Raw genomic sequence first — 13,860 nt, 5'->3', positions numbered from 1 at the left:
ATAAAATGAAATTACCAGGGTAGAACATGTTTAAAACATGCACAAAATGACTCTGGATTTTAACATAATATTCCCTAAGGAGAAAAAAAACATAGATTGTGACCAAGACTAATCATGCAGCTTTTCCTCTAATTTCCTGTAGTAGAAGTTAAAAGCCAAGAACTGTTACTGAATTTGCATCCTCCAAATTCACAGATGAGCCAAACCCTCCTTGACTCATTCCTGTCCTAACCCCAAGAGACCTCCAAAGCGCAGGGCTGAGCCTCTAATGCCTGATGTGCCTCTGCGTAGAGCTTGGAGCTTTAATTTCCCTTCTGGTCTTTGTTGACCATGGAAACACCATGAATTGTTGCTTTATCTCATATTTTGGTACTCCGTTATTGCTATTGTACATTTTATTTTATTTTGTTTTGCAGTTTAGAAATGTTTTACTTTTAGGAAGGCAATGCTGTTGTGCATTTTCAATGCAATTAGAGATATTCTGCCAAGATAAATAAATATCCTTCATACAAGTAACTGTCTTTCCAGATATCCCACAGTCATCCTTTGCAGGTTTTAAATCACGTTCATTCTCAAGGAAACTTTCAAAATAATTTATTCACTCATATTTCTCAGTAAGTTTCCCTTGAATCCCTGCTCCATATTGGCAGAGAAAGTGTGAAGGGGATGACCTGCACTGCTATTTAAGACCCAAAGAGCACTGTCCAGCATTTCATCCTTTTTTTTTTTTTTTTTTTTTTTTGCGGTACGCGGGCCTCTCACTGCTGTGGCCTCTCCCGTTGCGGAGCACAGGCTCCGGACGCGCAGGCTCAGCGGCCATGGCTCACGGGCCCAGCCGCACCGCGGCATGTGGGATCTTCCCGGACCGGGACATGAACCCGTGTCCCCTGCATCGGCAGGCGGACTCTCAATCACTGCGCCACCAGGGAAGCCCCTATCCATTTTTAATGAATCACGAGGTGGAATTATCTAGGATTATCACACGATTAACTCTGTTGGCTGACTCTGCTTAGATACCCAGAAACATGGAATGCTCTTCATGTGAATGGTCCTGCTTTCTTCCCTATGCCTCTAGAGACCAGTCAGAGGTTAGCAATTCCCTGGGAGAATTGTCAGCTATGTGTTTTTGCCTTGTATTTGGTTATGGCTTTTTTCTCCATTCTCTAAATGTTTCCTGTTTAAAAGTACCTAACTTTCTTTGCAAGAAATTCGGTTTCCCTGACCTTCTCTCTCTCTCTCTCTCTCTTTTTTTTTCTGTTTCTAATGGTCCTTGAAATGAAAATGTTTTCTTGAGTTTCCTTATTTGTACTTGGGCAGCCTACTCAATGACTCACGAGAATCGCTGGCGACCTGTGGTCCTCTCTGTTGAAGAGAATGCACATTTTGCAATCTGGCCTCTAAACATAGGGGTAGATTTAAAAATGAAGACATAAATGGTTAATTATCTCCAGCATGGTGTCAAACATTCCTTTAAAGTTAAACCTTGATTTTTAATCTTCCGCTTTGGTCTAATGGATGAGTTTGCCTTTATGAATGCAATACTGTTTCTTTAAAGGCTGACCTCAAGTCAAATATTTCTTCTTGAAGACTCTCTACTTCGCAAGGTTATTGCTCATAGGAACCAACACTCCTAATGATGATATTTTTGTTGCCTTCAAATTCTGGGTTAACTTTTTAAAATTTTCTCCTAAAATTGTGAATGTGGTTGTGACTGCCTCTTTACTACCGTTTGAATATTATTTCCTTATTGGTATTCTATGAAAGTTGTGTATGGTTACGGCCACTTCATCTGGTACCTCTCTTATAGACTGGAAATCTTTCAAATGGTTCTTTGCACGTCATGATCAAACATATTATTATTATAGTCTCAGGACCAAATCTCTCATCCTCTCATATGTGTATGACTCAAGTGTTTGATTTCCCAGTTTAGTGCTGCCTGGTTTAGGGTGGATGTAGTTACTGCATTCAGTAATTGCTCTTTGAATATAAATTTACTTGGCAGAAAGCAGCCCAGAATTCTCCTGTTAACACGGCTCTGACTTGTGTCTTAGTCCTTTTGTGTTTCCAAAGGAGTCTATTAATTCTACCAAACAACCCACCATCTGACTGAAAAAAAAATCTGTCAAACTAGCTACTTGATTAAGCCATTAGATTGAGATTACATTACATTGTATATTCCGGATTCCAGGCATATTAGCATGTAGATCAGATTCTTGTTTCTAGGTTATTACTAGTTTGATGGAATATGTTCTTATAGTGGCCCATGCCATGTGTTTGAAATGTGGCTAGGATCTATAGGATAAACAGATATAACTCGGGTAATACACCTACAAAACTCCAACTTAATATGCTGATAATGAATAGATTATAGTATGGCGTTGAAGGATGGGAAGCAGAGAAGCTGAGATCTGTCCTAGCTTTGTTGCAACACATCTCTTTTAACTCATCTGGGCTTGAGTTTTCTCATCTGTACAATGAAGGGATTGGACTATAGCTTCTTCTGTCTCTGAAAAGTTAAGACTCTACCCTCCAATGGAGATCAGCTGCCCCTCCTTGACTTTGGAAGATAGTGTAGACCTTTAAAGGATCCTTGTTGAGATTTCTATGTCTTTTTATCTTTGGTTTCAGAATATAGTTTTATTCAATCTTATGGCAGAAAACATTTTTTTTTAGTGAAATGAACTACCAATCGCCACGAAACAGGGAATACATGATTAATTTGGTGGAATGACATTAACACATTTAGGTTGCTTTGTTCTTCATTATTTTATTCAACAATTAGCTCATAAGACTGCTAAGAGCCTGTGCACCACACAGACACTAACAGTCTCTCTCCAGGTTCTGGTTCCAGGTGAGAGAGAGATCTCCCACCATGAACAAGTTAATCTCTGTGGCCCATTAGGGAGGTGATGGCTTGGGGAACCGTTCGCCTATTGAGTGCACATATCTGGAAAATTCTCCTGGCAGAACAAGCATACTGCTCTCAATTTTTCATCCACATCAGTGAGATGTGAGGAGTGGCTCTTTAGCAAGACGCGACCACACAATAACGTAACAAAACCAGCTAACGGCACTTCATTTATTATAGGGCTAAATGCTCATTATTGTTTGTAAAGGATGAATTCATAACCTCTGCAGAGTTATAGTTTATACATGGTTGATTTCCATTTACAAAGAGAGAAAGTCATTGTTTTCTCTAAATGTCAAGCTTTGACTTACAAAACTCCCGTTTTCTTTTAGGTTGGGGGGTGTGTGTGTGTGTTCAAGAAAATGTTTAGCAACTAGATAGGGGAGGAGGGAAATAAAACTTGAAATGTAGTAGGGAAAGCACATTTCAAAAATTCTAAACAAACAAACAAAACCCCCAAAACTGAGGGGGTTTCGTGGAAGGTCTTAACACAAAAGACCCTCACCGTACACTTCTTTTTTAATGTGCTTCCTCCAGGAGCAGAAGGAACTGGAAAAACTGGATTTTTTCCAACAGGAGTGTGAATCTGGAAATTCTTAAACAAAAATTTGTATAATTTCATGCTGCAAAGAGGCACTCTGCTTATGCAATTGAAATAAAAAATAAAGTGCCTACCTGGGTGTTTCCAGAGTAACTGTAAGCAAATAAGACTAATTAGAAGCCTTCACAGTCTCTAATTAAAAGCTAGGAAATAACTCACTCTGCGATACAAGAATCCCTGGATGTTTGGAAGAGTCACTTCCCCAAGGCCAAAGTCCCTGTTGCATGGAGCATACCATTTTAGAAGCAGGGGATCCAGAGCTTGGTACCCATGGATCTAGCCCTGAAATACACATTTGGGACAATGAGTACAGGAAATAGGGAGGGGCAATATTTTAGTACCAGTTGTACTTGGAAAATATCATTTAAAAAGAATGGGAGCTCCCATGGACAAGCAGAGAAGCACTTTCAGTTGAAGTGAGAGGGAAAATTGAGGCACTTTGCTTAAGCTTTGGGGACTTTTAAACACTTAACTTTTTCATGCCCCATGGCCAGATCCTTCTTTGGAATAAAGTTATTATTGGGTGTGGGAGAGAGTGTGAAATCGAGAAAGGAGAGGTGCATGCAATGGGGAAGGGAGGGAGCAGGAAAGTTCACTTTGCTGAATAAAGAATCTTTTAAAATATAGGTCTGCCACATTCTCTCCCCAATCAGTTTGACTGAAAAGCAGAAATACTACTCTCTGAAACACAGTTCATTTGCAATTTTCCATCACAATATAATGTGGAAAAAATAAGGCTACCTATCAATGTAAGCATATCTGGGGTGAATCTTAGGCAAAAAATGTGGACCTGCAATAATTCAGATGGTATTTTCTTTCAGTCAGTTTCAAAAATTATGGCTCCATATATTTCCAAAAGTTTCAGCATTTTCTTGTATCTCCTTACAGTCAGGCATTCAGAGGTACGTGTTGGTTTTAATAGCTTTGGTAGAAACATGCTGAAATAGGAATGGATATAAAACCCTTTGTCTTTAGGCTAATTTGGTGTGGATTTATAAGGCCTGAGTAAACTGGTAAATTAGTAAATTTCTTAAAATAATACCAATGAATGTAAGACACATAGTAGAACAGCAGATTCAGAAAGAAAAATAGGTTAGTATTGTATTCCCATGTTTTGTAAAAGACATCAAGTAAGGCCGCCAATACAGGAACCGAGTTCTTTTTTTATTTTTCCTGCGATGATTTCCTATCAGCTTCATGTTCTTGGAGGGGGCGATGAAAAAATGCGAGATGGCCTTTGACTTTGTTTCCTACGTGGTCAGCAGTGGCACTGGCTGGAATCCGGGCTCAGCATTCTCGTAGAGTGTGCAACGTGGATGCTTCTGGCTGGTAGGGAGGATGTGGCAGTTAGCTGATAGTGTGCCGTGTTTGGGAGGGCTCACAGGGCGGGGGAGCAAGCCTCGGTGTCAGAGACTTCCTCTCTGGTCATGCCCTCCTTTTGGCTTGAGCTGGGTCTCAGAGGTTGGCTGCCATTCTTACCCTTAGATGGGGTGGAGGTGGGTCTCAAGCTACCTCAGATAATTAAACAGCAGCTGTGACACTTGGAGCAGTGTTTCTTCTTTTTCTTGGGATGGAAAATGGTGAGGATCGCTTCATCAAAAACGGCTTTGAGACCTTTCTGAGTCAGGGCCGAGCATTCCAAGTAGCACTGTGCTCCAATCTTAAACACAAAAGAGAGAAAGGCATGAGAGGAGAAAAAGAGAGAAAAGCACAGTGGTGTCTGCCCTCTGCGCAGGCAACTGCTGCTGCTTGTCTCACAAACAGCCTGGGGGACGGTTTGGATCATGTCTTTTTCTTCTGCATTTCAATTTGCATCTGCTATCCTGATTTTTGGTATTTTTATATTTTTTGCTTTCTGATATTAACAATAAATGATTGTGGAGTGCTTTTGATAAGCAGCAAATTCTGAAAGTGATCCATAACCATTTATTCATAAATATAAGAATATAAATAATATAAAAATTGAGAGGATTCAAACCAGTGATATGGTTTAAATATATATTGTGAACAACAGGGTACATAATGTTGTTTTTAGTACCTCATTTGTATGCAGAACATGTAAATCTGGTGCGAGTGAAACATATTCCCTTCTGTATATAGTAGGGCAGGGTGTCAACGTGGTTAATAAAGCACAAAGAAAGAGAGTGGGTGATACGGTTTTATAGGTCATTCTTGATTAAAACGCTCTTCTGACAGAAGGTGTCTCTCGGCAAAGTAATATCTGATTGGTCATATTATTCAGTTTTAAGATACATTAAAAGGCATATTTTTAAGCAGTTAAACTCCAAAACACTAAAAATAAAAATCATAAAATGCATTTACTGACACAGACACCCTCCTTATCAGTATACAGTCTATGTGTATTTAAATGAGGAAATATTTTGTGCTTGCTTAGGGCTTTGTTTCAAAGCTTTTGATGATTTCATATTATGATGTATTTGATAATCACAAGATCCCTATGAGAAATATAAAAATTCAGGCCAGAGCCATAGATTCTCATTAAAAAAATTACAGGGTAGAGCAGACCAGAAGTTGGCAATCAACTTCATGAGATAATTCATGTGAGGGAGACCCGGGGTTTTAATTGCTCCCAAGCTCAATATGAGCTAACAGTTTGATGTGGACCTTTTAATATTAAGGATATCTGGAGAAATGCTTCTATTATATGCTTTATATTATAAGAATAACTTTGAAAAATTAAAGTGTATTCAGAAGAGGATGGCTGGATGGTGAGCTCCTGGAAACCAACAACAGATAAATGACTAAAACAGGGTAACAAAATCACATGCCGATTAGGGCCAGTAGCTTATGTAACTGAGCAAAGCAGGGCTGGTGCCAGACAACAGGGAGAGGTAGAGTCTGTGGTGGCCTGTGAAGTAAACACCCCCTCCAGAGCTGGTAGTCTACGCGGCTTAGGCAACTGTTGCCAGGCAGGCACGTTGGTTCATCCTTGCCATCTTTGTATTTTTCAAGAGGACTTGGACATTTGGATTTTAGTTAATATTTACCAATTGAAAAACACTCTATGGGTCAAGCAAGATGCTGATGTGCGATGTCTTTGGCAGCAACCAGCCAGTTTGCAATGTGTGGATTAAAGGGACTGGTGACTTAGCTTAGAATAGAGTGGGAACAGCCCCAGAAGGTGAAACGTATTGTTTAAGGACATCCAACTAGAAAGTAAATGATCTAGACCTAGAATCTGTGTCACTTGATGTGTGTTCTTTTCCTAGTTCCATGATGGAAACTGTGACGCTCGTCACTCAACACTGCAAGAAGCTGGTCAAGCTGACAGTTAATGAAATGAAGCTGCCCACTTGTTTGAAAGTCCACAGATAAGACAGCTAAGCATGAGGTAAAACTCTTCTGGTGGCATCCAGATATTATGCACTTGCTTTTTTCCTGTATGGTTAATGGTTACTGTATGAGCCAAAGGAAAATACTCAAAGAAAAGATGTTAGATATTGATAACTTATTTTATGGTTTCGTTTTGACCATGGTCTGGATTAGAATATGGCTTTTTTATATAATTAAGAACAATTGAATGCAAGAGAGGGATAAAGGATAGAGAAATTTTTCCTAATAATGTTCTGAAATGTCATCTGTTACATTTTGGGATTGTGTTCAGTATTCGATACGAACACATGTGAAAAGCACACTAATCTAGTGAATGTGTCAACTGAATGAGTGCTTGTCATGTGCTGGCTCTTGTCAGTCATCTTGAAAAAATACACAGAAAGCACTGTGGGGCTGTTCTATCTGGAATACCTCCCCACTAATGATCACAGCCTCAGTTGATTCTGGAAATTACAGGAGAGCTGGGCTGATCTGGGCTCACACGTGGAGTTCTGGACTGTCTGGTCCTGCAAGATGGGCGAACACACTCTCTCCTCCTCCTGTCCCCTCTCCCCACCCCCTCACTCCCCCACCCCACCTCGGCCTCCCCCTCCCCCGCCCTCTCCCTCCACCCCACAGTGCTGCTGACGGCGTGTCAGAGTTTGTCTTTTGATGGTGCAGGAGGAGTCCAAACTTGTCTTTCCCAATTCAGACATTTCTGAAGATAATGAAACAGCAGAGCAAGGCATTATTGTGTAACTGGGTTAATATAACATTATTTTGTACTGATAGTTCCAGGAAAAGTAGCAAACAGATTTTGGGTGTGATTTGGGAAATATGTGTGAGAACCAGAACCCAGTTGTGAGGTGAGTGTTGTTAACCATGGTGCAAGGGCTCTGAGGGTCAGAGAGGAGAATTTATTCAGGTTCAGGGAAAAGGCACAGCCATGTGATAGGGACTGCTGAAGAAAAACTGTGTGCCTTCAAAGATGCAAAATGGAAAACCACCCCAAGGAAATACAGCCTCTCTTACAGCAGCAACTTCATCTGCCTTTTGGAGCAAACTGATCTACACAGTCAAATATTTAGAACACATCTGTGTGCGCTCAGGATTCACAGGTCTTTGTTTAGATACACATGCTAGCAGTCTGGGACATGCTTTACCAAAATGATATGTTTTCAAGAACAAACTGGAGATTGAGAAATGTAAACTGAGAGAACACTTCCCTGCTGACTTTATAATAGCTAAAACTTATTGTCCCAAATGCTGGGAAATTTTTCAGAGGTGTAGAGAACATTTTGAGTCCGACAAGAAGAAATTAGAAAACAGGCAAACAAATTCACAATGACCAATCAAGTGGAAGAAAACCTAGTATTTCTTCCAGATGGTCCTCACGGAGGTGGGACACGTTCTAGAACAAGATAAGGTGTAACTGGAAAGAGTAAAGGTGGAGAGGTCTTCCCAGCTGCAGACGTGTCTGAGAGGACACAGTTTCAACAACTCTAGCTTGCTGAGCTAGATCTCCTGGTACGTTGGCTCATTCAATCAGGAGGTAAGTCTATCACCATTCTCCTTTGCAGCTCGGATAACTGATGTCCAGAGAGGTTAGGTAAACGCTCTAAGTCCTCACAACTAAGAAAATGGCAGAGATTTGAATTTGTCTGTCTCTTGAGCCAGAGTCTTAACCATTCTGTTGTGCTCTCTCTAGCAAGTGTAAAGAAATATGTTTGAAAGAGCAAAACTGACGAACAAATGGAGATGCTGTTATGGGCTGAGTGACGGTAGTGAGAGAAGCAGAGAAGGAAAAATAAGGCAGTTCCTGTAAATGGAGAGAAGACATGTCAGTAGAATGAACAGAGTGGGCTTGTATCTTAAGGAATGGCTAGTAGCAGAGAAGTTCCTTATTTCTTATTTAAGAACTAGGAAGGGTACACGCAGCGAGAGGGCAACTTGAGAGCCAGGCAAAGGAAAAGGAGCCAAATAGCTTGTGAGAGAATTTCCATCTCAACAAATCAACATTATGACCAAATTGCTGAAAGAGGAGAAGGGTTTCCAGGCTGCATGCATTTGCTGCTGATGTTTTTTTCAAGAACTGGCAGAATTTGCCAATCCAAGGGTGGATAATGTGAGTGCACTGCTTGAGTGTAGGTTATTATGGAGTGGTGGGGACTGTGGCTTACTGAAGGGTATATACATTGTTTAAAAGACTGTTGAAAAGTTGCAGTTGATGAGGAAATGCTGGATAGTGCTGCCGGATGTACTGATTTTTTTTTTTAAAGAAGCTAGAAATGTGTACATTTACATAAAGTTTCCAAATTGTTCAATGTTGACCACTAAATCACATCAAAAATACCTGTGTGTGTTGATCAAAACATGTGTGGGTGAAATTTGGCCCATTACTTGCATGTATTGGTCTCCCTATCTGGAATTTCGTCTCCCCCAGTCCCCTAACTTTGTCCACTTGACAAACCTGTTCCTATCCTGTAAACCTGGCTCAGTTCTCAACTACTCCAAGAAATCGTCTCTAAGCCCTCCTCCCCTGAATGTGTCCATCACTCACTCCTCTCTGTTACCTCAGCCCTTGGCGCACCTTTCTGTTGTATTTGTTCAGTTGGTGTACTTTTGTTTGTCTGTCTCTCTCATCTTCTGGCCTGTGGGTCTCTTGAGGGCAGGGGCTATCTGTCTCTCACCTCTGTAGCCCAGACCCCAGCGGTGAAGTGACTGATTTCTAATGACCGTGGGAGAAAGAGGAAATGGCCGGCACACGAAACAAGGAAGGTCGTGGTGACTCTTGCAGTCATGGGGAGGGTACTAAAGACTCCATGAGCATTGATGACAGGATTTTTGCGGCAGTTTTGCTGCTTTTTGGTGCAAGTTAAAAATCCAGGGGGAAACAGGTGCTAAGACAAAGAGTGAGAACAGCAATAAAAAAGGCACAGGGTGGGCTTCCCTGGTGGCGCAGTGGTTGAGAGTCCGCCTGCCGATGCAGGGGACACGGGTTCGTGGCCCGGTCCGGGAAGATCTCACACGCCGCGGAGCGGCTGGGCCCGTGAGCCATGGCCGCTGAGCCTGCGCATCCGGAGCCTGTGCTCCGCAACGGGAGAGGCCACAACAGTGAGAGGCCCGCGTACCGCAAAAAAATAAATAAATAAATAAATAAATAAATAAAAAAGGCACAGGGTGAAGAAGAGGGCAGGAGAGGCCCAAAAGAGGCCAAAGACCAAAAAAAGGAAAGATGGTCATGTGCTTTATCAAGAAATACCTTAGGAAGTCTGAGCTTAGAAAATCATGTTTAGGTTGTATCCAATGGAATTGGGAAAGAGAATGCACAAAAGTATCATCTTAGAGCTAAAGTGACACATATTAGGTATCAGTTATTGCCAAGTAAGTCCAGCGGCAGTATGGACATACACAAATGAGAAAAGCATGGGAAAAGTAGGCTGAAGATTAAAAAATACAATAATGAAGAGAAGAGGGAGGATAAAACAAGTAAAGGGATAACAATGAATATTTATTATAAATTGATATAAAACATTTACGTAAATGTAGTTGCCTTTGGAGTGTAAAGAACTGGAAATATGTACAATATGAAAATGTCGTTTATAAATAAAATGTCCTTTGAGACCAAAAAGAGATGATAGATAAAAAATGTTTTGGAAATTGAAAAGTACTGAACAAAAAGATATAAAAAATCTGAACTTGCAAAGCCTTTAAGCTATGGGGAGAACATACACATAAAAATACGGGGCTTCAGTCTATAAACAAAGAAGCCCCAAACCTAAGGGTTTCTTTTCAGATTGTAGGAGGGAAGCAGAAGAGCATGGTGGTTAAAGCACAGTTTCATATCCTGGCTCTGCCACTTTCAAGCGGTGTGACTTCAGCCTCTCTGAGCCTCAGTTTCCTCTAGGAAAGTGGAGGTAATAATATATACACCTCAGGGGGTTGCTGTGAGGATTAATTAAGACAAAGCATGTAAAGCGCTTGGCATGAGACCCAGCCCACTGCAAACACACCATAAATGTTAGCTGTTATTATAAACTACTTGACAGGAAAGTCAGGGAGCAGAGAAACTTAAAGCATCTCTATAATTACATGAATTGTGATGAAACAAGTTAAATTCTTGCTTGGTTTTCTTCTAAATTGGATTTTGTAAGCTAAACATGATTCTCTCAGTATCTGAGAGCAGTTGCTAGGAGAAACTGGCAAAAGGCAATGAAGTGGTGAACTCAGCCATTGTTCCTAAAATAAATATGAAATGAGATGGGAGGCTTTGGAACAACTTCTCAGAGGGAAGAAACGACTTCCCAAATGAGAAGTCAATCTAGGACACTGACAGGATGGTGGTGAGAGAGAGGCCAGAAGCAAGAGACACAGAAAACAAGCTCCTGCAGAAAGGAGGCCTCCGGGACCTCCTTTTTGTGAAAAATGCCTAGTTGGGAATCACATACAATCATTTATGGAGCTATATATTTATGTACCTTAGGGAGAGAATGGAAGCTGGATGCGTGAAGAAAAGGTAGAAGAACCTGTGGATGTATGCCCATCTTATAGGAGGAAAAACAAATGGTTGGAGGAGAGATTACACAAGGTCAGGTGCATGGGGATGACGTCCACAGGGCTGGCTTAGAGTTGTTTTATTGTGTTATTATCAGCTGTATGAATCAAACGTGTTCATCTCCCTAAGATTCTGTTCCCTCACCTGTAAGAGGAGACCAGGACTATGTGCCTAAGAGGGTGAGCATGAGGCTGAAATAGACAGAGCTCATAAAGTGCTTAGTGAGAACGCAATGGATGGCTCACACTGCTGGTTCTGACATTACTATCCATAGAAGTAGGAAGCGTTAACTTTATCAAATATTTGTAAGATGTTCTCATATATTGCATCCATAAAACATAACTTTAACCCATTTCTATTCGAGTGTATCACTTAATTTTGTTGCCTATAAGAAAGTTTTAATAAGAGAAATGCATGCATTTTTATTCACAAAGAATCGGTAGTTAATGTTATTCTTGACTTATTTAAAAGAGGGACCCCTAACTCTGCCCCAGGGCATACATTTGCAGGGTTAGTTACTTTAGAAAGTAAAAGAGAAATTTCTGAAAGCTCTGGCAGGGCTTGATGGGTTTGTGACTAAATCAATGAGGAGGTTATGGAAATATGATTTATAAACCTCCTCTTGCATATGGTACCTTATCCTCTTATGTGCATTTTAGTGTCTGCCTTTGTACACATCTTGGTGGTAAATGGGAGACAAAGACTTGGTCTGAATCATTTGCCCAACAAAATCACTGTTAAGCTCTTAGGAATGAAGAACGGTCTGTGGAAATTGTTCCAGCTGTGAGCAAGTAGCTATTATCTGTCGAACAGCCACTTGGATTCTCCAACTAGTTACCTTTTGGTCTGTGTTACTCTTTTAAGATGCTGTTTGTGACATAATCCAGCCTCTCTAAGTGGCTGTTCATTATAGGGTGAGAAATACTGAACAAATATAACCCTGCCAGATGCAAATCGAAGTCTCTCCCAGGAAAACCACAAAATGCCTTTTATGAAGTCATTTAAATGAGTCACACAGATAGTAAGCAATGAAATTTACAAATATGTATCTAATGATTCCCATTATTCATACTTAATATGGCAAATGGATAATTTTAGAGGTTGCTAAATCAGATGATAAGTGCTTCAGCTGTTTAAATTCACCAAATTTCTTAATGAAAAACAGACAGTGCTGGCTGACAAGAATGCTAACCAAATGGTCCCTTCCAGCCTGACTAGAATAGAGGGGAGAGTATAAAGCAGAGAGATGACTCTGAACACATTGTATTTTAAAGCAAAAGCCGATGTCGTTCTTCCATTCCAAAGCATACGCAAACTCTTCTCTCAGCATCCATTTAAAATGAAATTCAAATCGGTACCGCTTTTGCAAGCTTCACACCATGCTCATAAGTGAGAGGTTTCTCTTTCATATACAGCAAACGGGCCAAGGTTTTAGGGTCATCTCGGAGATCAATCTGGCAAAAAACACACATGTGATACACGTATTTATTTTTTCAGGCCTCACCAGATGTTTAAAACTGTCACATAATAGAGATGTTTTTCCCCTTGACACCTGTGAATTTTCTTTAAGGAGGCACACACACGTGGCCATGTTATGTCTAAAAATTAGAGTGAGTTCTTTGTAAATGTATACACCAGGCTTTCCTTATCGTTTCCCCTTCAAAGCTATTACCCTGGGAGCTGATTCGAATGATTCTGTAGCTGTTTCAAATGTTTTTGAAATTTCCTGTTTATTTCTAGGTCCCACTTATAGGATATACAAAATAATCAATCAGTCTTACTACTGTACGGTGATGCCTCATTTGATCCCCGGTTATACTACTCATTATCTAATAGTTTATTTCCTGGCTCTGAATATATATATATATATATATATATATATATATATATATATATATATATATATATATATATATTTTGGTGGGGGGACAGTTTCCAAACCCAATCTTCACCCTCAAAGGGATGAAGATTTGCCACCTGTGAGAATATTCTAACAAATGTGTTGAAGGCAAGTCCTGAAAAGGGCTTGCTCAAGGAATAAGCATTCATCTTTTCAAAGGCAGAACTACTTCGAAAATAGCATCTGTGTTTGGATTAGGGTTGATAATTTAATTAAATATTTAAGTTGCTTTAAAATCTCACTGTGTGTGTGAACCCATGCATACACACATGGGTGTAAATGTGGGCACATAAAGGCTTGTGTTTTAAAGGAAAAATAATATATTCATATATTAGGGTCCCGTAAGCACATTTCTCAGCTTTACTAATTTGTGTGTGGGGGCATTTTTTTTTTGGCCTTAATTTTTCAACTTAGTGCCCACCAGTTATAAAAAGGATTCAAATCATACAAAGATGTTTACATGTCCCATCACATATTTTCCCACCAAATGGTCAAACACTATCATCTGGAGTTAAGGCAAAAGATTTCATTTAAACAAACTAATAATGATCTTTCAGAGCAGA

The 13,860-nt window shown here is 40.2% G+C and overlaps 1 protein-coding gene across 1 annotated transcript in view; it reads right to left on the bottom strand.

Moving 5' to 3' along the window:
* Positions 1-2,878: 2,878 nt before the first annotated feature.
* The window catches only part of RHOJ (ras homolog family member J), an 82,747-nt gene continuing 71,765 nt past the window's right edge, over positions 2,879-13,860 (bottom strand). Inside the window, exons 4-5 of the mRNA XM_030855174.3 lie at positions 12,756-12,851; positions 2,879-5,169 (exon numbers count right to left, since the gene is read on the bottom strand). Coding sequence (XP_030711034.1) covers positions 5,023-5,169; positions 12,756-12,851 — 243 coding nt within the window. The 3' untranslated portion in view covers positions 2,879-5,022. The remainder of the gene's footprint in view (positions 5,170-12,755; positions 12,852-13,860) is intronic.

The sequence above is a fragment of the Globicephala melas genome, chromosome 2 (genome assembly GCF_963455315.2).
Source record: "Globicephala melas chromosome 2, mGloMel1.2, whole genome shotgun sequence".
Classification (NCBI taxonomy): Eukaryota; Metazoa; Chordata; class Mammalia; order Artiodactyla; family Delphinidae; genus Globicephala; species Globicephala melas.
Note: the sequence above shows the minus strand (reverse complement) of the source record. Positions and strands in the feature narration are given on the sequence as shown.